General features: G+C 46.3%; 1 protein-coding gene across 9 annotated transcripts in view; it reads left to right on the forward strand.

Moving 5' to 3' along the window:
* Window positions 1-26,136, forward strand: part of Bach2 (BTB domain and CNC homolog 2) — a 353,635-nt gene extending 327,499 nt beyond the window's left edge. For all 9 annotated transcript variants that reach the window (XM_052176178.1, XM_052176184.1, XM_052176180.1 and 6 more), the window contains 3 exons: window positions 3,403-4,992; window positions 15,674-15,880; window positions 19,989-26,136. In XM_052176178.1, the coding sequence (XP_052032138.1) occupies window positions 3,403-4,992; window positions 15,674-15,880; window positions 19,989-20,468 (2,277 nt within the window). In that variant the 3' untranslated portion in view covers window positions 20,469-26,136. The remainder of the gene's footprint in view (window positions 1-3,402; window positions 4,993-15,673; window positions 15,881-19,988) is intronic.
* Window positions 26,137-26,749: the final 613 nt, after the last annotated feature.

The raw sequence follows: 26,749 nt of genomic DNA on the forward strand, positions 1-26,749 counted from the left end.
ACTTCCAGAGCTGATGCCTACAGGTTGGTGCTACTGCCTCATGTGTACCAATTTCAGCTAAGGTCAGTAGCCAGCAGGATACAGAAAGCAGGAAAATGTTAGTTCCCACAGCCTTCCTGGTCTCAGTCTTACAGAGAATGTCCTATCTGCTCTGATGTCTGTGTAGTATGTGCTGTGTATCCCAGGGCCAGATAGCAACAGAGGTAAGCCTGATGAAAAGGTGCTCTTCAGACTACGCCATTCAAAGGCAGGGCTGTTATTCCAAGTTCTTCCTGACACTGCACTTACTCAGTACTGTTTATCATGCCTTTGGGACATTCCTAAATGGCCAGTGGGCTTTAGCCCAGATATGTCCTCTTCCTTCACAGAGATGGCACGGGGCTGGTCAACAGCAGTGGAAAGGAACTAGTCTTCTATTTCTAACCACTTCATTCTACTTTATGATCATTACTTTTTTAAATACAATTTTAAGGGTCATTGGTGTGGTGAATGACTCTTTGCCTCCCTCCCTTATTTTTTCCCATTATCAGAGACTGACTCCTTAAGAACAAAGAGTAAACACCAGTGTAGATGTGGTTATAGCTTTATGATGTAGGGCTTCACCTTGCTACCTGGATCGTTGCCGTCTGACACAATGAGTGGATTTAAGGGGTTCCCCAAAATAGGCAGAGGAGACATGGAGGCTAATCCAGTATGTAGACAATCCAGTAACTGCTGGTTTTAGAACTATCTAAAATGGACACTTGGTGTGTGTGTGTGTGTGTGTGTGTGTGTGTGTGTGTGTGTGCGTGCGCGTGCGCACACGCGCACATTTAGACCTGTTACCACTGAGGTCTCTCCAGTGGCAGTTGTAAATGTGCACATCGTATGAAGACAACCTAGACCCACAGCATAAACAGACCAACTGCATCCTAATGTCCCAGTGCATGTGTTCCAGTTATGAAGTAGTAATGAACAATGTGATGGATGGGGGTCAGCACAACAGGAGGAACTGAATGAAAGGGTCTCGGTGTCAGGAAGGTTGAGAATGAGAACTGCTCTGGGAGGCGTTGCTGGAGGAGGCAAATATGTCCAAAATACATTGTATGAAATTCTCAAAATAAAAATAGTATTTTTGTAAAAAAGATGCAGAACCAGGCCATGTGTGGTGATGTACCAATATAATTCTAAAGCTTGGAAGGCAGAAACAGAAGAATTAAGAGTTTAAGGACAGCCTGGGCTACATAGTGACCACCCTTCTGGAGAGAGAGAGAGAGAGAGAGAGAGAGAGAGAGAGAGAGAGAGAGAGAGAGAGAGAGAATACAAGATATCATTCATATTTCAGTATGGGTTGCATCGGATTGCATATGGACTTGCTTGGACATTATGAACATATTAATATTAATTCTTATAGCCCACATATACAGAATATCCTTCTGTTTGTCTATATGTCTCCAACTTCTTTCTTCAATGGTTTATGGCTTATGGTTATAGATCTAACCTCATTGGTTAGATTTATTGCTACGTGTTTTGTGTTGCTATAGTAAGTGGTATTTCTGCTTAAGAGAGCTCACTGCTAGTATACTGAAGTGCCGCTTGGTTTTGTATGTTGATTTTTATGTCTAATAACTTTATTTTTAGTTCGTGATCATAAACGGTGGACTCTTCAGGGTTACCTATTTTTAAAAAGCATGTCATCTGAAAGTAGTAACAATTTAACTTCTCCCTTCCTTGACTTTTATTCAATTCCTCCTTCCGTATAGGCTTTCCTCTATCTTTATTCCAAATCGGCTTGTTACTGATGGCTGAATTCCTCTGAACTTATCTAACATTAGTTATATTTGCATTTTTATCAAGTACTTCCACAATATCAACATTTAAAATTCCATTCAGTGGAGAATCCAGGGACCTTTGCTCTCTCTGGAAGACACAATGGATTGAATCTTGTGCAGTAGAGACAGGTGTTTTAAGGAGCTGGGCTCCCTGCGTGGCAGGAAGTTTAAAACTTGCAGAAGTCAGCCAGCCAGCCAGCTTACCACCTTCCTCCCACTCCATCCCTCCCCCGCAGAAACTTTTGATCACTGCCACTGTAGCTGCAGCAAGCACCCAAGTCTGTCGCTCCGCGTTTGATGTATTCATGTGATTTGTAGATCTGTCTCCCTTTTCCCTGGGATCAGCAGCAGTGTTCATAAGGATCTACAGGAAACTGAATAGAATATGCAGAGTGAGGAAGCTTACCATGAGTCCCCCAGTTTAGATAGTTCTACCCAAAAAAAAAAAAAAAGGCAGCTAGCCACAGGAAGCATGCCTTTGTCTAAGTCATTGTGTGTGCCTCTGCACGTGTATGTGGAAGCTGTGCATAAGTATGTTAATATGTTTTCAGTGTGTAAAATACACTAGAGAAGCAGCAGGACGGTAGACTGAGCTGCAGAAGGTTTTAGCCGTCTATATGGCAAAGCTGCTGCCAGTAATTAGGGGGGGGGGTGCCCCGTTCTTTGCTGCTCGGAGGCTACAGTTATTGAAGCTGACTGTGTACATCTGCACACTCTCACCCTACTCTCTCTGAACCAACAGTTAGCTTCTCGTAAACAATCATCAGCTTTGTCACTATAAGATGATCAGGTATGACATGCTAATTAAAAATCCCAAGTAGGGCCGGGCACAGTGGCGCGTGCGCCTTTAATCCCAGCACTTGGGAGATAGAGGCAGGAAGATCTCTGCTGCTTTTGAGGATGGTCTAGTCTACATAGTGAGTTTCAGGACATCCAGGGCTGCATAGTGAGTCCCTGGCTCAAAAGAAAAAAAAGAAGAAGTAGAAAATCCCAACTATGGAGTGAGCTAGGCGAGGGGGGAAGGGAGGAGGAAGAAATCCTGAGTAGAATCTGTGAAGGTTTGAGCTGAGCGAAGGAGGGATTTTCGGTGATCCTTTTAACATTGTAATAAAAACCCCACAGACACTGAGTTTTGACAAGGCCCTCCTGCTATCTTTGTGGTTGACAAGAAAATGATAATGCTTTCTTTGGCTCTCAAGAGCTGCAAGAAGAGCCCCACCACCCCGTCTTGTGTAGGAAGGCTCTCCACAGGACTGACAGGGACAGACATTTATAGGCTTCCCAGTGTTCGCAGCATTTTTGCCAGGATATTTCATTAGTGTAAACAGTGAGCCCTTTGTCATCTTGCCTCACCACTTGACCTTGACGATTCTCAATTCTGCTGGTGCCGTGAAGGGCGGAGGTGGCAGGCAGGAGACAGCCACTAATTATTGGAAGCAGAAGCCTTGCTGACCCAGTATGAGATTAACTGCTCCCTTGCAGTTTTTATTCTAGGGCATTAGCACTGTCTGCTTATCTTGCTTTGGTTGAGAAATTCAGGACAATAGCAGTGCTGATGGTGATGTTGGCAACTTCCGTGTTTGTTTTGCAGGTCACGGCCAGGGGCTTCGGGCCACTGCTGCAGTTTGCCTACACTGCCAAGCTGTTACTCAGCAGAGAGAACATCCGTGAGGTCATCCGCTGTGCCGAGTTCCTGCGCATGCACAACCTGGAGGACTCCTGCTTCAGCTTCCTGCAGACCCAGCTCCTGAGCAGGGAGGATGGCCTGTTTGTATGCCGAAAGGACAGTGCATGCCAGCGCCCCCAAGAGGACCATGGGAACTCGGCAGGAGAAGAGGAGGAAGAAGAAGAGACGATGGACTCAGAGACAGCCAGGATGGCTTGTGCCACAGACCAGATGCTCCCAGACCCCATCAGTTTTGAGGCCACTGCCATCCCTGTAGCAGAGAAAGATGAAGCCTTGCTCCCTGAGTCTGAGGTACCCACAGACACCAAGGAAAACTCAGAAAAGGGTGCATTGACACAGTACCCTAGATATAAGAAGTACCAGCTTGCATGTACCAAGAATGTCTACAGTGCGCCCTCACACGGTACCTCAGGGTTTGCAAGCACATTCAGTGAAGACAGTCCTGGCAATAGCCTCAAGCCAGGGCTCTCCATGGGACAAATTAAAAGTGAGCCGCCCAACGAGGACGCCGAGGAGGAGAGCATCACACTCTGCCTGTCAGGAGATGAGACTGACATCAAAGACAGACCTGGAGATGTCGAGATGGACCGAAAACAGCCCAGCCCCGCCCCTGCCCCCAGTACCCCTACTGGAGCCACCTGCCTGGACAGATCCAGAAGTGTGTCCTCACCTTCCTGTCTGCGGTCTCTGTTCGGTATAACGAAAGGTGTGGAGTCGACTGGCCTGCCCAGTACATCTCAGCAACACTTTGTCAGGAGTTCAGCGTGCCCTTTTAACAAGGGGATCTCTCAGGGTGACCTTAAAACTGATTATACCCCTTTGGCAGGGAATTACGGACAGCCCCACGTGGGCCAGAAGGATGTGTCCAACTTCGCAACGGGGTCGCCCCTCAGGGGGCCTGGGCCGGAGACTCTCTGTAAGCAGGAGGGAGAGCTGGACCGCAGGAGCGTCATCTTCTCCGCCAGCGCATGTGACCAACCGAACACTCCGGCGCATTCATATTCCGCAGTGAGCAATTTGGACAAAGACCTCTCGGAGCCGGTGCCAAAAAGTCTATGGGTGGGAGCTGGCCAGTCCCTCCCCAGCTCCCAGGCCTACTCCCACAGCGGACTGATGGCCGACCACTTGCCAGGAAGGATACGGCCCAACACCAGCTGCCCGGTGCCAATCAAAGTATGTCCTCGCTCACCTCCGCTGGAGACCAGAACCAGGACCTCCAGCTCCTGCTCGTCCTATTCCTACGCGGAGGACGGGAGCGGGGGCTCGCCCTGCAGCCTGCCTCTCTGTGAGTTCTCCTCGTCACCCTGTTCCCAGGGAGCCAGATTCCTTGCCACGGAACATCAGGAACCAGGCCTGATGGGAGATGGAATGTACAACCAAGTCCGACCCCAAATTAAATGTGAGCAGTCTTACGGAACCAATTCCAGTGACGAATCTGGATCGTTCTCGGAAGCAGACAGTGAGTCCTGTCCTGTGCAGGACAGGGGCCAGGAGGTAGGGAATCCACATAAGTTCAAGCGTATGACCTACTCTCTCAGCCTTTTCCCTGAATTTCTCCTCTCCCAAACATCACTCTCAGGTCCTTCTTATATGGTGTCATAGTTAGGGTTTCTATTCCCGTGACCAAACACCGTAACCAAAAAGCAATTTGAGGAGGAAGGAGTTTACTTGGTTTACACATCCATGTTTCTGTTCATCAAAGGAAATCAGGACAGGAACTCAAAACAGGGCAGGAACCTGGAGGCAGGAGCTGATGCATGGAGCGCTGCTGCTTGCTGGCAAGATCCAGTGCATGGAAGGTGCAGATACTTCTAGTCTCCTCCCCTTTTCCTCCACTGCTGCCACACCCCTCTCTTCCACCTACTTTGGAAGAATGACATCATGCTTGCTTGGTGTTTGCACACCAAAGGTTTCCTAGTTGAGTAGGAAAATGAAAAAGTGCTTTCAAATTGATTAATTGGACCTGAGTAGGTCCTCACAGACAGGTGCTTTTCCTGCACCTTTTAAGTGTCCTCTTGTCAATAGAGACCTCTAGGGTGACTAGGCCACAGTGCATGACAGAAGGTTCATCATCCATCTCAGACATAGGATCCATTCAGAAATGCCTCGTTAGCACAAAGAACTGTGTCAGGTCTTGAATTCTTTCCCGGGCTCCCACAATGGGAAGAAGTCATTTGTGTGGTGGCGCGTGTCTCTGTCCAGCCTGAAAGCACTGTGCTTTGTAGATAAAAGGCTTCATTGGTGGCTCACTGTGTCTGGGGGTGATGTAGGGACAGCGATGGGGACAGAAGAAGCAAGACTCACATGACTGTGAGAAAGAGGAATGGAAGTCCCAGAGGTCCCTAGTTGGCTAGTAATTTGAATGTTCCCTAGACAAACCTAAGCATGTCTAGGTCATGACCTGGTACCCACTGCAGTGTCTTACTGATTGACGAAGAACCAGCTAAAGACTGAGCCTGTGTCTCACCCCCGACTCAGGAGCAGAAGTGAGCAAACCCGTGGCAGGTCTTGCCCCTGGGTCTGAAGAACACAGAAAAGAGAAGCACGGGTTGGGAATATGACTCCATGATATGGTGCCAGCCTACCAAGGCCTGGCCCTGGAAATCCATTGAAAAATTGAAATGAGGGGAGGGAAGAGAGAGAGGACAGGAAAGGAGGTGGCTGCCCATGAGGCCGCATGCTCAGTCCTGATCTGCTCTTCAGATATCAGCCTCTTACTCAGCAAAGATTAATTCTACCAGATGGCGAAAAGCCTGGGGAAGGGAGGGGAGGGGAGGGGAGGGGAGGGGAGGGGAGGGGAGGGGAGGGGAGGGAGCCACAGAGCCGATGTTGTCAGCATCCACCAGCTGGTGGGCAGCATGCTCATGAGCTTCAACTTCTGACATTGACTCCGGAGCCGCCTCGAGCTAGCTGCAGACACACCCTGGGTTCACTTCCTCTTCTTGGCTAGTCTGCCTGGTCCCCGCTTTCCCGTTACTGTCTGGCAGAAATAGAGAGACAGAAAGCCCCCTGAAAAGGGTTTAATTTAAGAACTAGAAATGACGAAGGAAATCCAAATGGGATCTGTTCCTGTTTGAATCTTACCCCCTCACCTCGAGATTGCCTTGCTACCGATGCCCAAGACGTGGCAGCCCTGGTCCACCCTTTCGGAGCAAGGCTTCTGAAAACCAAGGAGAGGCCTGTGTCCTTTCCTTCCCAAAGCCTCCACGGGGTTTGCCTTTTGTCCCTAATTGTCCTTAAGTGTGCCTAGTGCAGAAAGCTAGTCGTTGAGTCATGTCCACCCCACAGTTGGTCTACCACGGGCTGGCAGAGGAAGTGCAGATGCCTCTGAGACTTCATTGTGTCTCCAGAAGAGCCCTACACTTAATCCTCAGATGCCCAGTGCCATCCACAAGAGTACGTGTCTGTTGTTTTGTTTTGTGGTGTTGTTGTTTATTTTTGTTTTGTTTTGTTTTTCTGATTGGGCTCTGCCAATCTCCACCTGAGAACTGAAGGCTATGACACAGGGTGAGGAGTCAGTCAGTCAGCCTGTGAAACACCCACAAACAGGACTAGTCTCTCCTGAAAATACCCTTGCATTTAATTTTTAATTTTACTTTTCAAAACAAACCTGTTGTTCATTCATAAGCAGTAAAAGACACATTTGCCAAAACTCGATGGCATTTTACAAGTCGCGCTCTGCCCCTCTTGTTAGCTTGCATTAGGCAAGAGGATGATGGCAAAGCTCTGTGTGTGTGTGTCTGTGTGTGTGTGTGTGTGTGTGTGTGTGGTCCCACTCCCCCAACCTCACCCCACTCCCCAGAAAAGGGATTCATTTTCCCAGAACCACCCACCCCCTCAGCACAGTGGCCCCTCTGGGAGACAGTGACTTGCTTCAGGAGTTACTTGGTCTGGGTAGACGGTCTGCCCCAAAAGTACACTGAAATCCCTTGAGTTTTAACTTCTTTTCTTGAACTGGTCCATTTTAAAACACCAGCATCTATCTGGGATTCTGCAAATACTGCTCTTAGGTGGGGTTTAGGTGTTTTTTCCAAGTCAACCAGGAGAGACAACCGAGAGTGCAGCAGCCCGGGGCCCCTCTCTGAAGCAGCTGCCAGCAGGGCCGCAGCTTCACGGCGGCCTCCATAAGGAGCCAAGACCAGAAGGAAAGCGTTAGCAGATCTGCCTCCCATAAAACCTAGCCCTGTGTTAACTGGCTCTCCTGGTTCATAGGACACAGACTTTCCCCCATCCTTTTTGACCCTTCCCCAGCTTTGAAAAGTTTAAATTATTGGGTTGGAGAGTTGGCTCAGCCATTACAAGTACTGGCTGCTGTTTCAGAGGGCCCAGGTTCGGTTCCCAGCGCCCACACTCATGGGTGGCTCGCAGTCTTCTGTAACTCTGGCCTCTGCAAAACACTACACACACGGTACACAGACCAGACACACAAGTAGGCAAAACAACTATACACACAAAAAACAAGTAACCATTTTTTTAAATGAAATATAATTTCCATACCATACAGTACAATTTAACCTATTAGAATGAAAACTCCAGTGCTTTTTGTATTTTCACTGTTATGCAACTATCTTCAGTTTTTGGCTCTAGCGTATTTTCTTTGCCCCAGGAGTACTGTTCCCAGGAGCAGGTTGTCCTCACAGCTTCTTTCTCTCCACCCCAGGCAGCCACTAACCACCTCTGTCCTGTACTAGATGTTTTATATAAATGGTATTTGGGCTTTTTTTTTTTTCAAATACGATATCATTTTCAAAATGTATCCCTTCCATAGATACACATGCCCATCGTATTTTCGCTCCACATTCTGATTGCTAGTATACTGTGTTAAGCCCTGCCACATTCTGTTGCTCTGTCAGCATTGGAGGGGGTTGGTGGGTTCCAGTATCTGGATATTCCTGAGGAATGGTGCTGTGAGCATTTGAATGCAAGGACTTTGAGGACGGCCTTCCAGTTCATTCATTGGGTACCTCTGAGTGGAATTGCTGTGTCTCGTGATGATTCTGTGGCCCTTGAGGGACTGTTCAGCCGTTTCCCAGGGCGTCCCTGCCTGTTTTACATTCCCTCCATCGGGCTAGCTTTGCTTCTCAGTGCTGATATTTAACTCTCCTCCGTGCGTCTGTCTCATGGATGTGACATGACATCTCCTTAGGTTGACAAGTTTGTTGTTAGATTTTGAAAATTGTACAAAAGTCACCATCATTTTCTAAGCAGTGCATGCCTAGTGAGTTCCTGAAGCCCTTCCCTTGTGGGTTTAATAAAGAAGCCCTGGGAAGACGGTTCGTTTCCCTATCCGAAGGGACTGATTAGTTGGACTTGCTTTATTGGCTTGCTTCATTTGGAGAGGAATAAAAATATATGAAAGTGCCCAGGGATAGTGATGCCACTATATACCTTGTTATTCCAACATTTTGGAAGGTCACAAGTTCAAGGCCAGCCTGAACTCTAAGAACTTGTGTTAAACAAAACAAAATGAAAAAGGGGGGGTGGAGAAAGGAGCAATCAGTAAAATAGTTCAGAGAAGTCATGAGTAATTCTCACTAGGGTGATGACTTGGATAGTGTCTTGGTTGTCTTTTCTTCTTTTCTTCCTTTTTTTATATTTTTAAAACCATTGTTCCAGTATTCTTTGACAATTTCATACACAAATATAATATACTTCAGCATTTTTTGAGGGAGACAAAGTCTCTTTACATAGCCCTGGCTATTCTATAACTGAATCTATAAACCAGGCTGGCCTTTAACTCACAGAAACCTGCCTGTACCTCCCAAGTGCTGGGAGTAGAGGTGTGCACTACCAAACCATAAATTTTGATGATCTTCATCCCCAATTACCATCTCTCACAACCATCCCTGTTCCCCCCATCCCTGTCCCTCCAAAACCCTCCTTCTTCCCAACTGGCTTGATAGCTTTCTGCGTGAGATTTTTACAATTATTTCTGTGGTTCAGTAAATGAAGCGTGTTTTTACAAGTGTCTGTAATTTGGTCTGCTTAATAAAAAGACGACTTTGAATGGCAGCGTAGGAGTCGACTGTGTACATGATTAAAACAGTGTTTTTATGTTGTCTGGAACATGCTCGGTGTTTGGAATTCCTAATGTTACATGCCTGGAAGGGGAAACCATCTGACAAAGAAAGACATGCCTCACCTCTCTCCCGAGACGACTCCTTTCTATTACCTGATTTTAGTCCTCATAGCAAGCCCAGAAGTTGAGTGGGCAAGTGTTATCTCTGACTCACAGAACCTCAGAAGATCTAGGACAGAGAGGATGGGTCCCTGGCACCCCAGCGCTAACTCCTCATGGTCTTAGGAGTGACAAGCAGAGAGACGGTGGCACAGAAACATCTCTTGGTCTTGGAGAGCCAGTACGCTGCCATGGTCTCCAAGGTGCCCACTCAGCCTGGCCCCATATGCCGATGGCGTCTACACCTATAAGAACAAAATATAGAAGCAGGAAAGATTTCCTAAGCTACCCTCTCCTGGGACTCGTAGAGAAAACAGATTCTTGGTTTTGGCTTTTGCTTCCAAATCTACTTCTCCACCCTCCTTCTTCTTGTAGTCTCTGCCCAGCAAACCAGAGGCAACGGGCAAGTGAAATGTGTGTTTAAAAGCTTGGTGGGACGAGGTGGGCACAGTGTCACTGTCACGAGTCCATTAAAAACTGGGCAGAGCACGTAGAGAAAAGCACCACGGCACTGTAAGCAATGCTTTAAGAGTGGGAACTTTTCCCCTTTGTCTCATCTTTGAGTTCTTTGTAGGAAATTAGGATTTCAGTTATATTTTAATGGAAGCGGGGAACGGCTTAGGCTACTGGATATGGGCAGCTGTTGGCAAGCAGGTTCCTGTTGGAGGAGGAGGGTGCATTGCATCCCGGACCTCCCTGGTCTGGGCTTTCTCTCTGGCCACGTAGATGGCAGGAAGGCAGATTAGGTCCCATGCACCCTTCAGAAGGTCCTCTGCCCTTTGCCATCTCTAGGTCAGAGGTCCCTGGTTACACACTGCAGGAATCTACTTCACAGACTGCTAAAAAGCTGGGACTCCCACAAAATCTAACCTTCCTCTGGTCATCATTGTCAGGCAGTATAGGTCCCATACGGAAAAATGACCTGTAATCCAGCCCTTCCTGTGGGCTCCAGAGGCAGCACTTTGGTAAGACTGGTGCAACCAACAGGAATATATTGTGCAAACCACCACCATGGCCTCTAGTGCCCTATTTGAGTTTGGCCTGATGACTTAGTGATTAATCCTCAATCTCCGAGCCTTAACCGAGAACCAAAGCAGTTCACAGCTAAAGAGATCACCTACACATTTCACAGTCCAGTCACGTCCTCTGTGCAGCCTCCCTGCTCAGAGAGTCCACTGGATATAACTGCAGGCCATTCCGACATGTGGCGGCGAGAGTTGGCAGAATGTTTTCATTCTGTCATATTGTCTGCTAGGTGCTGTCTCTGGGGACCCGGAGAGCAATCACCTCTGATGAGAAGCACAGTCTGGAAGGATATGTCGTGCAGGAGCATCGACTAAAACAGCAAGCCGTAGGAGCCTGGTGTGGGTTGTATTAATCTCCTGGAGGAAAGCGCAGAGGCGTGAGCCCTCTTGGCTTCTCTGTTCCGCTTTCCAAGGCCCTGTCCCATTACCTAGTTTTTAGCCCTGTGTGGGGAACATCTGTGCACACAAAAGCTTGTAAAAAATATTCCTCTCCAAGGCCTGGGGCTGTCTCCAGGAATGCCCATTGGCTTGGAAATAGCAAAGGGTTGTGGTTAAGGCTCTGCGCCCCTTGCGGGACAAGGCGGTGCTCCCACCTGCTGGTCAATGTAAGTTCTTTCTTGCTGTATGGCTAGCAGATCTACAACAAAACCTTACAAGAGGAAGGGTTCACTTCCCCCTGGTAGAAAAGAAGGTGTATGGTTCGCTTTTTCTTCTCCACTCGCCCTCTCTAAAAACGCAGGTTGATTTCAACAGCCCTGGTGAAATTGCATGTGGGGTTTGCTTTTGCTCCAAGGACTTTGACACTGCCTTGTTGATTTTCCCTTTCACCTGCCAACCTTCCATCCTATCTACCTGGTCTGTGTTTGCTGTCTAGCTGGCTTTCAATACAGTAGGCTTAGTGCGGAAGCCCTTTAGACTTTCCTCATGATCTGCGCTTGTTGCATGTTTTCTTTCTGAAAGTAAGCAAATGCCAGTCTGGAGCTGCAGTAGGATGGGTCTACTGTCCATCAGCGGAAATAGAAGTCCCCTGAGCCCCAAGAGGGCCCAGCTTTTGTGATGTCCAAAGGTATTGTCCCCAGCTGATGACCTCTGCTACTGAGGCACCATCTAGGTTCTGAGTGTGTCTGCTATCCAAATCTTATAAATAAGGGAAATACACAGTCCACTGTCTCATTAGAGACCTAGTAGAAACACAGCCCCACAGGCAAAGGCCTCTCCACGCACCTGGAGAGAAGCCATTTGTCCTGGCAGCATGCACCTCGTGGGGTTCACAGCAAGTGCCACATGGAGTCAGCTCACAGCTAGGAAGTAACCAAGCGAAGAGTTTTCACCCCGCCCTAGGAAAGGCCAATGAGTCCCTAGTGTGCTTGCCTTTGTGCATGATGATCAACTGGGCACAAATACCAGGACTGAGCCTCCTGATGATCTGATGCAACCAACAAATAATTCCTGAGTTCAGGGTAGACCAGCCATATCCTTGATCGCTTGAAGAGCACAGACTCAGCACTCCACTCTCTGACTACTAACAGGAAGTTGCTTTCTTCACTAACAAACCCAGGCCCGCATGCTTTCTCTGGTGACTCTTTTTCCTGAGAGCGCTGTGAGATCATGGGCACATCCTACACATGTCTAGCGAGCCTTCTGGGAGGCCTCATCTGAACGTTGATATACTAGAACAATATGCTTTGGATTTTAATTTTTCATCATTGTATTTTTTATAAATAACTTATACAAATTAAGTTAGAAATATTTTATATACTGGGATAAATGACATGTTCTTAAAATTAACCTCACCTGGGCTGTTTTGTTTGGGTTTAGTTTGGTTTTACTTTAATGTGGCTGCTTTCAATGTTTTGCTTTCTTGCAGGGGTGGGTGTTGGTCTGAGTTTTCTTGAAGCAAGCTCTCAGTATTTAGCCTTGGCTAGGCTCAAACTCAGAGATCACCTGCCTCTGCCTCTCAAGTGCTGGGATTAAAGATGTAACACACCACACCTGACTGACATAGACTAGCAAATTTAGCCTATCTGACTGATAGTATTAAAGATTAGCCTAGTACATGACATTTAGACTTACAGTGCCATCTTCTGGCCAAGCCAAAAATTGAATGTGAGAAAAAAAATTAAGCAACCTGAGCTGGGTGTGTAACAACCTGGGCTGGCCTCTGACTCCAAGGCTCTGAGGAGGATCACCTTAAGCTCCCTGCCTCCACCTCCTCCCAAGTGCTCAGACTGCTGAGGCTGTGCTTTGCAGGAGTTGCAGAAACAGATCTAACTGCAGAAGAGCCCAAACCATCAGCACCACCTTAGCAAGGAAGGGCAGACTGTTACAAATCTCAGGCCTAGGGCTGGAGAGATGGCTCAGTGATTAAGAGCACTGACTGCTCTCCTGGAGCTCCTGAGTTCAATTCCCAAAACCCACATGGTGGTTCACAACCATCTGTAACAGGATCCAAAATCCTCTCCTGATGTGTCAAAAGACAGTGACATTGTACTCACATAAAAATAAATCTTCTTTAAAAAAATTTTAAAAGTCACAGACCTGAACCCCAAACCCCATGGAGACTGATGGGTTTGCTCTCACCTTCTACATCAGGCACAAATTCATTGCTTTCACACACACACACAAAAAAAAAAAAAAAAAAAAAAAATAGGGTCTCCTGTAGCCCAGGCTAGCCTTAAACTCAGTTTGTCAGTTTGTAGCTAAGGATGACCTTGAATTCCTAATTTTCATACCTTCACTTCTATGTTTATAGACGAGTACGACTGCCCACATCAGATCTCCACAGCTGCCATTCTTACCAAATAATACATACCAAAATTAAATGATAGAGAAGACACCCCCCAAAGTCACGTCATCCTCTCTTCATTGTTGTGGAGTTTTATTTATTTATTTTTATTTTATGTGAGTGTTTGTTTGCCTGTCTGTGCACCACATGTGTGTCTGGAGCCAGCAGAAGCCAGAAGAGGGTATCAGATTCCCTGAAACTGGAGCCACAGATGATTTCGAGCTGCTGTGTGTGTGTGCGTGCGTGTGTGTGTGTGTGTGTGTGTGTGTGTGTGCGCACACGCGCGCACAGGAAAGGAGGGGGAATCAAACCTGGCTCCTCTGGAAAAACAGCAGATGTTCTTAACTACCGAGCCTTTTCTCCAACCCCTGCCATCCTCTTTTAAAACTATTTACCATGACTTGTCAAGGACTTAAACGTAGGAATCATGTCTAAACCTTAATGGCTTACAGTAGCAGTGGTCACTCAACAACTCTCACACATTCTGGGTGTCAGGAGTTGAGCTGGCCCCCGTGAGCATTTCTGGCTCAAGTCAAGTGTTGGCTGGGGCTACAGTCTTCTGCGGGCCTCGCTAGCTTCAAGAATTCACTTCTGAGCTGGCAAGGTAGTTCTTCGGGTAAAGGGTACCGGCCCCTAAGCGTGCTACCAGAGTCTGATTCCTAGGACCTGTCTAGCTAGAGGAGAGAGCGGAGTTCAAAATAAATAAATAAAACCTAATAAGCAATGAGCAGTGCTTCCATTCACAGAACTGGCAGAGTTGTGCTGTGATCTGGAGACACTGGGTCTGCCCTACCGAGAAGTCTCAGTGTCCTTCAAGGCTTAGCCTCAGGAGCGCATAATGCCATCCACTGAGGTGTTCATCAGAAGGACGTACGTCCTGGCAGGGGAATGACAGAACTATACTGTAAAAGAAAACATAATTTTAAAAACCATATTCTGACTAAGTGCCGAGCATAATGCTAACCTGAAACACATACCTTGTTCTGCACAAGGAAACTGAGGTTCAGAGGTAACTGATGTTACCTCCCTGAATTTTCCTGCTGTGTGAGAACCAAAGCCCAGCTCTGACTCCTCCTGCCCAGGATGTCTTGTGTTCTTTGTGAGTACAAAAGTCTGGGTCTTTACATCAGTCCTTAGATCACTTTGGCCATTTTGTTGAATTCTGGTTGTGTGTCCTGTAGAAGAGGGCTTCAGTAAACCATAGTTTTTCTTACAGAAGTTCTACAACATTGAAAGAACTAAGGCAGTTTCCAATATTTTCAATGCCATTTGCTTCAAAGGGACCTCGGGAATGATAACATTACATAATCTGTGTGCTGCTTTGTGCGTTTTGTGGTGTGTGTGTGTGTGTGTATGTGTGTGTGTGTGTGTGTGTTTGTTGAGACAAGGTCTCACTATGTAGGCCAGACTGCCTCCCCACTTACTATGTAGCCCATGCTATGCTCAGACACATGGCAATCCTCCTCCTAAGTGCTGGGATCAGAGCTATGCACCCTTAGGCTGGCTTACTCGTGTTTGTACTGTTTGATTATACAAATATTTCATCTTACTTGTATTTAAAACAAGAGAGCGTTAATCACTGCGTGCTTTCAGTAGTTCCCGTATGATTTGCTCATCTTAAAGAGAGGTTTGGAGACTGGAGAGATGGCTTCCAGAGGACCCAAGTTCCCAGCTCCTGCATGATGCCTCCCAGCCAGCTATATAATTCCCACCACAAGGGATCCAACGCCATCTTCTGGCCCCCTGGGAACCACACACACAAGGTGCACAGAGATGCATGCAAACAAAAACACCCATACATATAAAATTCAAAATAAAATGGAAAAACAAACCAGAAAACGATGTTTGACTGGACAGATGGCTCACAGCTGACAGTGTGTGCTGCTCCTGCAGAGGACCCAAGTCCAGTCCCCAGTGCCCTCAGCAGGCATCTCACAACTCCCATAAGTCCAGCTCCAGGGCCTCTTACACCTTCTTGCGGCCTCAGGGGGCACCTGCACTTATGCCCGTGCACATACCAACATGCGTACATAAACACACACACACAATTAAAAATAATGTATTTAAATTATTATTTTGTTATTAAAACTTATTTATTAAAATTCTATTTTGTGATTTCAGTGATGTTTCACTTGCCAAAATTTTGCTCCAGCTGCTGTAATCCCACTCTGCTGTTCTTGGTTTCAGGTTAAACTTCCTTTTCCTGTCGATCAGATCACAGACCTTCCCAGGAATGACTTCCAGATGATGATTAAAATGCACAAACTAACCTCAGAACAGTTGGAGTTCATTCACGACATCCGGAGGCGTAGTAAGAACCGCATTGCGGCCCAGCGCTGTCGAAAGAGGAAACTGGACTGTATTCAGAATTTGGAATGTGAAATACGAAAACTGGTGAGTTGGGGGACAGGTATTCAACAACCTCATGTGACCAAGACTGGTGTAAAGTTATTATCAGTTACAGCTGGAGAAACAGAGGGAGCCTTCAGGAAAATTTGGGATTATTCTCAACAGGGTTCATAGATTTGCGTCTGAAATGTGTGTGGATGTACACATATCTCTCAGGCGTCATGGGGAATTAGCTCCTTTTCATTTTTCCTTGTGTAGTATCATAATAGAGGGTGTCTGCTGTGTGCATATGCAAATCAAGTATTCTTCTAACCTAACTCTCTATCCATATGCCTGTTTTTAATAACTAGCATTCTGGTCCAAGTAATTGCATGATTCTGAACAAAAAGGTAAAAGAAAAAAAAATCTATTGGAGGGGGGAACTGGGAAAGGGGAAAGCTTTTGGAATGTAAACAAAGAATATAGAAAATAAAAATATATATAAAAAAGAAAAAAAGAAAACCTCTAAGCTGAACCCCAGGCACATATCTAAAACACTTGATTGACTTGGAAAAGCAAGACAATGCTGTTTACTCTCCGTTGACATCTTCCAAGCCTTGGATAATTTGCTGCGTGGTTTGTTTTGCTTTCTAATAAAATGACTAAAAGCAGCATGAGGTAGGAAAGGTTTATTTGGCTTATACATCCCAAGCCCAGTTCATCATGGAGGGGCATCAAGGTGGGAACCAGAGGCACAAACTGACTCCGAGGCTATGCGAGAACCTTCTTCCCGGCTTGTTCTCTGTGACTCGCTTGGCCTTCCTTCTTACACACCCGGGGACCAACCCAAAACGGTACCACACACAGTGGGCTGGGCCCTCCCACATTAATTATTAATAAATAAAACACCCACACAGACCTGTCTAGAGGCCAGTCTGATGGAAGCAATTACTCTAGCTTGTATCAAGTTAAAAAAAAAAAAAGAGAGGGGGGGGCAGCACACTGCATCTCAGCGCTGAACCAGAGTTTCACTCGTTCATTACACACATCTGTGACTTCGAGATTCATAGTCGGGCGTCTTCGGCTTCAGTTTGGTTTATTTTCAGAGGATCTTCCTCTGTAGACCAGGTCGGCCTTAAATGAAGTCCTCTTGCCCCTGCCTCCCAGAAGCCAGAGTTATGGGCTTGTGCTACCAGAGGTCCAAGTTATTAACCGATACAGTCCCCCTTTTCTAAGAGAAGCTAGAACCATGTCACCTGTAGCACCTGTTTCCTTACTCTACAAAGTATACAGTGACACTTTTTAGATAAGTGAGCCCACAGGGGCATAGTGCCTAGACAAGGAGTTGCGTTGAGGCAAAGGGATTGGGGGGGGGGGCTTTCCTAGGACATGATGGTCCTCAGGTACAGTGGAGAGGGGGCCAGGTTGCCGGGCCCGTTTGCTTGTGTTTCAGTGGAGGGGACGGCTCGAGTGGTCAGAGCCAGCCAGCCTGGTCTGCTGCCGCCTAGTTCCCAGCATTCCCTCTGGCACGACGTCTCCCGCATGCTCACCACCCCCCTTTGCAGATGCACATAATGTATTTCTCTCAAGCTGCGCTTGTACATCTGTTTATTTTTCATTTTTAAAACATGTTTTCTAGCTAAATTTATAAATATTTTAGCAGGTGTCCTTTCCGCATGTAAATCTCTCTAACACACATGCCCACGCTGCCTGCCAGATTGCGTTCACATTAGGCCGTGCACAGCTCCCGTGTCAGAGGCCTGCTCCTCTCTCCCTCCTCTTCAGTTTTACCCCAATCCTTGCCTGCAAGACTTGCAGAGGCTGGTTACCCCACGCTGCTTTGGACACACAGTTTCCAAACTGCTTTATCATGTGAGCCTCGTAGACCCTCCCCACACCTCCTCACACAAATATTAGTAGTAAAGCTTTAATTACTCTCCTTGCTGAGACTAAACTCAGCTCTTAAAGGGTGACAAAGTTAAGAAATACAAGAGCCTAGGTGGGATTTTACTTGTTGGGATAAACATCTTAGAACCGTGGACTTATATGTTATAGCACAGGCTCCACATTTCTGTCCCGGGCCCCGCCCTGTCCTGGCCTCCATCCAGTCCCCAGGGAAGATCCTGATTCAGTGCACAGTCCCCAGGGTCCTGCAAAGGACGTGTTGTGTTCAGTGTGTTGTGCCGTAAAAGCTGGGGAGTGTGATGGTTAGGTCTGATTGTGTGAAGTTGTTGATCCAGTCCTGATTGCTTGCTTGGTTTTTGATGAGTGGACTCTCTTCTTCATACTCATTTCAGATTTCTAGCAAAATTAAATGAAGTATCTAGAGTTCCCAGATGTCCCATGCCAAGGACCAGCCTTGGCTTGAAGGGGGGTTCCAGGAGAAGGGGTGTCTGGGAGCTTCAAAAACAACTCATAAAAAGTCAAACTGTGGGTTCAAGCTGGTGACCTATGTTCTGCTCAAGACAGCTTTCCAGCAGCTTTCTCTCTGTTCTGCTTCCTTTCTCTCTGTTCTGCTTTCTCCGGAGATCTCCAGACAGTGCTCTCTATTAGATTCTGCTCAAGACCATTCTCCAAGTAGTTCCTTCTTATTATTCTAAAACATTCTCTGGATAGCTCATCTCTTGCAGATCATAAGCCCAGTCTTTTATTTTATATATCAATCCAGTCATTTACTCCAGGTTTACTTTTGATTGTCCTATGAATCAGCATCCCGTGACCCCAGCCCCTTAATTCTTAGGAGACAACAAGCACATGTATTCTTATTACATTGCAAAAGAATTCAGAGGTCTGCCTGCCTCTGTTAAGCTCAGACAGTAAGCTAGCTGGGTGGGACCCTGTGCAGAAATTGCCATTTCTACCACACCTAGGTTTAAACTTTTTGTGTACCAGGATGACCTTGAACTCAGGAATCTGCCTGCCGTTAATATCTTTCTGAAAAACTGGCTCATTAATGCAGCTGCCTTTGTTCCTTTAGATTCGTGAAGCCCCTCGTGTAATTCATATTTCATCCCTATTTTTTTGCATAGTTGAGAAATTATGTATTTTCGAACTCATGTTTTTAGAGTTCTTTCCTACCACCTTAAAGACTATGAAGGTCCCAGGCTTTACCATTTTGCTGAGACATTAGCCACACCTTCCCCTCCTGGACTCATGCCAGCTCAGAGTGGAGTCATTAACCAGGAGGACATTCCTCGAAGGAGGAACGTAAAATATGTACATTATTATACAACAAGCCTTACGCCCAGGGCAGCCATGAACACTCCTGGAGGCCCACGTCCGCTGGCCCTGTCCCAGGGGCAGGAACCCTGTCATTCTGTCCCCACCAAGACCCAGCAGTCCCAGACTCCGGACACTCCCGACAAGAGCAGTATAGTTATTGTTATGGACAGGCATGGGCTGTCATTTCATTTTCGTCCAACACCCCTGCTTTACCTTAGTGTCCACTTTCATTACTGAGTATTACATGGGTGTTCCAGGGTTCTGTCAGTACCATCGTGTGCAGGGCAGATTCACTGGCCTACAGCCCACTGTAGCTCAGCCATCTCCCCTTCCCTTGGCCCCTGGCAGCGCTGACTTTTTTTTTTTTTCCTCACTGTACTCAGTTTTTTGTCTTTCAAAACATCAGTTAGTTGACTTTTACCCCTCAAAAATAGTAACCGAGCAGCAGGGATCTCTGAGTTCAAGGCCAGCCTGGTCTACAAAGTGAGTTCCAGGACATCCAGGACTATACAAGAGAAACCCTGACTCAAAGGAAAGAAAAAGAAGTAACCTAATGCATTAGGGGAAGATTTTCAGCTATTGAGTTTGAAATAAAATGTTTTCAGTCAGTTCCCTCCAAACCCAAAACTGGGAATGTCATTTGATGTTTAGGAGTACCTCACCTGGTCGCTTCCTGGGCCTCAGAGGGAGGGATGCCACACTGGGAAAGCTGTGAGTGACAGTGCTCAAGTGGTAAGGCAGGTACTGGGGCAGAGTGTGTGTGTGTGTGTGTGTGTGTGTGTGTGTGTGTGTGTCAACACTCCCTGGGCAATGTGTCCTTTAACTTCCTAGATGCTGGCCTACTCTTTCCGGAGTTCAGTTACATTGTAAGATCTCAAATCAAGGGTTCGAGAACCTTCAGAAATGAGGCTTTTACGCAGGCTTCATGAAACCATCTCATCTTTTCTCACAGGTGTGCGAGAAAGAAAAGCTGTTGTCAGAGAGGAATCAACTGGAAGCGTGTATGGGGGAGCTACTGGACAACTTCTCCTGCCTCTCCCAGGAGGTCTGTCGGGACATCCAGAGCCCCGAGCAGATCCAGGCCCTGCATCGGTACTGCCCTGTTCTCATACCCATGGATCTTCCTGCAGCCAGTGTTAACCCTCCTCCTTTGGGGGTCGAGCAGAGCCTTGCACCCTCCCAGTGTGCAGTAGGAGGGAGTGTACCCTGCTGCCTGGAGCCAGGGGGGGCTCCCCCTGGGCGCCCCTGGGTGCCCAGCAACACCTCTGAGAATTGTACCTCTGGGAGGAGGTTGGAAGGCAGTGACCCTGGAACCTTCTCAGAAAGAGGACCTCCTCTAGAAGCCAGGAGCCAGTCAGTGACGGTAGACTTCTGCCAGGAAATGACCGAGAAGTGTACAACGGACGAACAGCCCAGGAAAGATTCCGCCTAGCCAGCTCTGCCCCTCCCCCAGCCCGCCCCGGGGGTCTTCATGCCTCTCCCATCTATTCCGCCAGCCGATGGCGCTGTTCATCCGTGTCTTGAAGAACCAAGAACGAATTTGGTGCACACTACAGCAGTCTTTGCAGCAATACTGTTTCAAAGTATTCCCTCCTCTCTCTAAGCAGGAGTGCTAGTTACCTTCATAATGGTGCTACCCTTGCCCTGGCAAGGAAGACAGCGGTGTCGACACTGTCTGTCTGGGATAACTGCAAACTTCACAGGGATAGACTACCCCTCTAGGACCCAACCACGGATTTTTTTTCTCAGTGGCCCATGTCACAAACCCTATCTCAGGAATTTCTTCTGAATGTTCAATTTTTTTCATTGAAGACAGCTTCTATACACATCAAAGTTTTATAGCTATACTGTGTACATAGTATATATAATATATATGAAATATATATCCATATGCAAAAGTCCTGCATGCCTCAGTTTTCTCATCCCTGAAACTGGAAACTTCTTGTATCATTTACAAACAGGTTCCAACATTCCTCTTTTTGTGTCTGATGCCAGAACTGGTTTTGTAACGGTTAACACAGTTGTTTTCCTTGTTGCACAATTCGGTTTCAATCTGTACTTACTTACAGACAAAATTCATTGTTGGAAGTTTCTTCTCGAGGTTCAATCTCAGACCTTTTGCTTCTGTTGGTTTGGTTCCGGCGCCGTCGACTGGTGTCACATGAGCATTGTGGGTCTCTTCTCTCCTTCTTGTGTTTTCCCCTTGTCTCTGCGGATACTGTACAGCACTGGTCAACTTCGCCACTTGCACTGAGTTTTGAGTCAAACCTATTTTCTTAAATGAAGTTGTAACTTCAGTATAACTCAAGTATATTGTATATTCTTTGCTTTTAGTTTAAAAAAAGTAAAACATTTTAGCTAATTAAAAAGCACTCAGGTGATAATTATGTAGGGAAAAAAAAAAAACAATCTTGCCAAATAATGAACCCATCCTAGGATGTGTAGACAATAATCTGTTTGACTATTTTTGTAGCTCCCTTGCTCCCCATCTTTCCCCAAGTAACGCTGAAGTGCAGATAATTCAGAGCTGACACTGGATGTTCAATTCCTACGAGGGGAAAGAGTTTGGATGGCTCGAAGGACTACATATCAAAAGAACGGGAGGAGCCCACGGGCACTGGTGAAGAGAAAGCAAGGGAGAACTGGCTCCTTACCCAGGGAGGAACACCCTTCACTTCCGCATTTCTTTCTGGCCTCTGATTACACTTGTGCCCAGAAATGCCATGTGGTAGGACCTGCTTCTTTGAAGGGCACAGCTAACCAACCACCCAGCTTTTCTGCCCAGGCCCGGCCTCCAGCACATCTTAAGACCTGAGGGGATTTGAATGACAACCTCAGCTTTTAAGTGGCAGCCCCCTGGATTAACTGAGCTCCCGGAGAGTAGGCCAGAACATGGCAGAATGGCGCCCGGGATCCATGCGGACATAGGCTAAAGCATTCTTTCTTCCTCTCATTCTTCAAATGCCCTCTGTACTCTGAGGTTTTGTTCTGCACCCCTCCCCCCTCAAGTCTCTTGTCTGAAAGCTGCTTCATTCAAGGCATTGGACAGATACCCTAGGAGCCCTCTGCCCTCTTCCCAAGCCCTCTGCCCTCACCCCTACCTTTCTCCATCCCCAGGTCATAGTCTGCTTCCCTTGCTAAAAACTAGTTGGTTTGCAAATCTAGAGAGCAGCTTCTTTGGCCCTAGGGTATCCTGGTCCAGGCCACATTTATAGAAAGGCATGCCCTGAGCAATCAGCTCCCTCCTCCCGAGTGGTCTCTCTCCCTCCTAGTGTTCAGCAGCCTGGAGATCACTCCAGCTGTGCAAGGTTGTCCAGAAAAGTCTGGTGTTGGGATAGGGTAGAGGGTAGTGGGGTCTACATGGATGGGTGACTTTGCTTCTTCATCCGCGCCATTGTTTTGGACAATGTTAAAGCTGCATGTAAAGGGGGAAAGTAATGTATGGCTAGTAGGCAAAAGTGAAACCCTAGTAACGTAGGTTCTAGTAGAATTAACTTCTTTCTGTACCCGTAGGAGTGCTAAGTGTTCAAGTATGGACGAATGCCAGAAGTTGTTGATTCATGCAGTAGAATTTAAGGGGAAATTTACTTCTTTTAAAATAGATCCATTTTTAAAACCTGCCTCTGGGTTTTGAGGTGTGTGTGTGTGTGTGTGTGTGTACAGATTTTGATACAGCTGTGTTGGAGCTGCCATCTTTGTTATACCATTCCTGGTCTAGTCTAACAGTTTCCTTCACCAGGAGGCATGTGTTCGTGAAAAGCTGATAAAGCTGGCCTTTAGCTCCATGTGAATTGTGTGACGCTCACAGCTGCCTAGCACGGTGCAGGAGTCAACAGACAGTATTTTTTTTTTTTTTTTTGGATTCTCATATTGCCTTTTTAAGTGACCTCTTCTAAAGAAACAAAAAAGGCTTGTCTTCTGCTCAGGCCATCACCAGTGCGGAGAAGACTCTCTGCCTGCTTCATGTTGTCCCAGCTCACGGGCAGCTGGAAGTCTTGCCACATTCCACAGTTTACCCCCTAAGTTTATGTTGCCAGTAGCTCAGACCCATGGCAGCTGTTTCCAGGGTGGGGGTTAGGGGGTTGCGGGGTTAGGAGGTCAGGTCTCCTCGTTTCTCTCTACCCCAACTCAGCCCTCATCTTCCTCATTTTCTTTTCCTCTTCTTCCTCCCCATCTGTGCCATGGGAACTAGCATTTTCAAGTGACTCTTAAAAACTCCTATTTCTTTGGTATTTTTAACAAGTAATTTCATTGAGTATCCACCAGGAACAGCAACCGGCTTTGTGTAATTACTCATGGGACATTTCCGTGTCTTTGACTGTTCCAAACCATTGCTTATCAAAATTGTTTCTCAGATGATTCAAAGGGAGGGTTCACTGGGGACCAAAATCTAAATTCTTCAAGTCCCCAGTTGGGGAATTCAGAAGTCCCCAATCTGTCCTTCCTTGGGATCCCTAGGTCAACCTCTTTCCCTCTATAGAAAAGAGAAGAGATGGGAAGTGAGAAGAATCTTTGCCTTTTAGGGGGACATTTAGTTGTGTGTTTGAAGGTCTTTTCTTTCTAAGATACAGGACACTCCAGTCATAGGACCGACACGACAGCTTGGTTGGGTCTCCCAGAGGCTGGGGTGTGAATGGTTCATGGCCCAGAGCTAGCACAGGTGACTCCCATCCAAACCCAGCCGCCCCCAGCAGCCCCTGTCCTCCCGAGTCTCTGAACAGCCTCCGTCAGGTTGCCCAGGCTGTAGGAAAATGCGTACTGGCCGAGCGTGTTCGTGTTTGCGTAATCTGAGGGTGCCTTGAATAAAGTCAAACTTCATAACTTACTGATTCTGCAACAAAGCAGTTTCAAAAAACTTTTTTCTAAAGTTGGCAAAGTTACTAGGCCATCCTTCCACTTCTCCCAGGTTCCCAAACAATGACTCAGGCATCGGGGTGGATGCTGCAGTAGAAAAACGTTATTTTTATGTCATACGAGTAATTTATTGACTGTCTTTCTCAAGGTATGCTGCTTTTTAATCATGCACTATAATTTTGGATGTAATCCTTGCATTGCTTTTCCAAGGACGTTTAAAACCAGCTAATAACTAGCGTGCTAACTGCCTCTCCTCCTTAAAGGCGCTCCTGAGCAGCCGCAGGCCCTGATGAAGGGCTGGCTAAAGCCTACACATTATGATGCCACTGAAGAAGAAAAAGACAAGGCAGACAATGGTTTGAAAGTAGAAACCTTTTCAGAAATCGCCCAAGTCTTGCCCCGGGAGGCTACTCTACATCCTGTGGAACAAATAGTCCTCCAAAATGACTCTGTCTGTCCCGCCCCTTACAGTCTGTACTGGATGTACATGTTCCTACACACCACAGCCCTGTTTAAACTAGGAGCTGTTGCCAATGGCTTCAAACTGCTCCACTAGTGCTGACAGTGCAGGAGAATCTCAGATCTAGAAGAGAGCAAGAATCAAGCTTTGTCCTCAGATCTCTCTCTCCCTCTATCCTCCCTACTCTCCACCTCCCTCCCTCCCCCTCTCTCTTTCACACACACACACACCAGACTAAAGGAAAGGATTATTTTAAAAGAATGAAGCTCTTTGTTGTATCATTAGTATTTACTTGAGGATTTTGTTGCAGATTCCATTTCTGGCAAGTCAGTCTGAAATGCCTCTGTGGGGTTGGTATTCATAAAGGAAGTCTGTGCATGGAGATATTTTGTGTTCAAAATGTATCATACTGCCCGAGCCATCTTGCAACCCAAGTGTCCAAGACTGATGCTGTAGCATAGGATATATTTGTGCATAATGGTGTGTGCAAATAGTACTTGTACATTGAAGAGACTTGTCATAGCAGATCAAAGGTAAATTATTCAAATGATGGTGCAGAAACATTACTTGCAAAGTAATTGTATAGTATTTTGCTACACTCCACCCTGGGAGATCATATTTATAACAAGTGAATTAATCGTGCATTTTAATTGTAATAGGAAATGATGCCACCATTTCGTGGAGCGTATCCCACTTGGTTGCAGAGGCCCAACTTTCATAGCTTTGGTTTAATGTTGTGGCATGGTGTACACATTTCTCTCTCAAGCAATGGATAAACTCTTGGCTGTCATTTTCATTCCAGTTTCTTGACCTCAGATAAAACAATGGCTATTCATGAAAGTGTATTCAAGACCACTCATTTCAGGTAGACTCACACTCAGTGCCAAACGCTCCCATGGGAATGATCAGACACCTGTATCAGGAAAGAGTGAAGGGACTTGAACAAAAAAAAAAAAAATGGGTTTTCCTAAAGATGGGTGCTAAACTTCTACCAAACATGTCTCTGGGGACAAAGAGTTGGCCTCCACTTGGGTCCTAACAATGTATTTTGGCTGTGGCAGCGCTGGGATGCCCATTCACACTCTGACACAAGAGCCTGGCACTTGTAACGCATTATCAGGAAGATTGCAGATGCGTGTGGGAGCTTCGGGTACCCGTTAGACACGGTGAGCCGCCCAAGGCGAGAGGGCCTGTGAGAGTCTGTTCCAGAACCAGTCCGATGCAAGTGCACCTCTAATACATGCCTTACAAACTCCAGAGGCCATATGCAAAACAGGGTCTTCTCAGTGTATGCAAGGGGCTCCGGCCCTCGTCTCCTCCTCCCCAGCTCGAACAATACGGACAGTTTTCACACATATCTACCTGTATAACCCTCCGTACCTCTCATAACTGGTCAACGACTGTAACAGGTTACATCAGGTGTTTTTCTACATACTTTTTACACAGATTCTATGCGATTAATGTAACTTAATTCAACGCATCATTTTATTGTACAAGTTCTTACGCTTGGCCTTATTTTTCCCTAAGTGATTGTGGTTTTTCTTGTGGTTTTTCTTGTGGTTTTTCTTGTAAAGATATTGAGATGGCTGTTGATGCTTATTCTCTGTAACTAAGAATTTTTACCTTTTTGGGAAAAAGCATTGCTATGGATTAATGAATTGAGACTTCATTTACTCGTTGTAAATACACTATTGTGCAAAAAAAAATCACTCAATTGAATTGCTAGTGTTAACTGAATTTTGTCTAGACGCCATTTCTGTTAATGAAATAAAGACATATCATTCTACATTGTCAAAGCTTCTAATCCCTGTGCTACATTCTGCAGAGCAGACAGCCTCAAGAAATGTTTTCTCTACAAAAGACCATTTCTCATCCTTTAGTTTGGATCCTTCCCTGTTCCCTGATTAATCTGATTAGAAATCTTAAGAATTTAACCATGCTGGTTTTAATTTAATTTTTAAACAAAATCCCCATTGCACATGATATTAAATATCAAATATTCTGGGGCACACGCCTTTAATCCCAGCACTTGGGAGGCAGAGGCAGGCAGATTTCTGAGTTCAGGGCCAGCCTGGTCTACGGAGTTAGTTCCGGGACAGCCAGGGCTATACAGAGAAACCCTGTCTCGAAAAACCAAAAAAATAAATAAATAAATAAATAAATAAATAAATAAATAGATAAAAATAAAATTCAACTATCAGAGTCACATCCAGTTTTGATATTTCACTGTAGCTATGCAATTGTCATGGGTTAAAAAAAAAAAAAACCTGTTCTTATAACAGTAGACGGATTTACATAAGAAATGAATGGATAAATAAATAAATAAGGCCAGGTGTGGTGGCACATACCTAGGTCCAGTTACTCCAGAGGTGAAGCAGGCTCACATGAGCATACAGGGT

Source organism: Apodemus sylvaticus, chromosome 3, assembly GCF_947179515.1.
Source record: "Apodemus sylvaticus chromosome 3, mApoSyl1.1, whole genome shotgun sequence".
In the NCBI taxonomy this organism is placed as follows: domain Eukaryota; kingdom Metazoa; phylum Chordata; class Mammalia; order Rodentia; family Muridae; genus Apodemus; species Apodemus sylvaticus.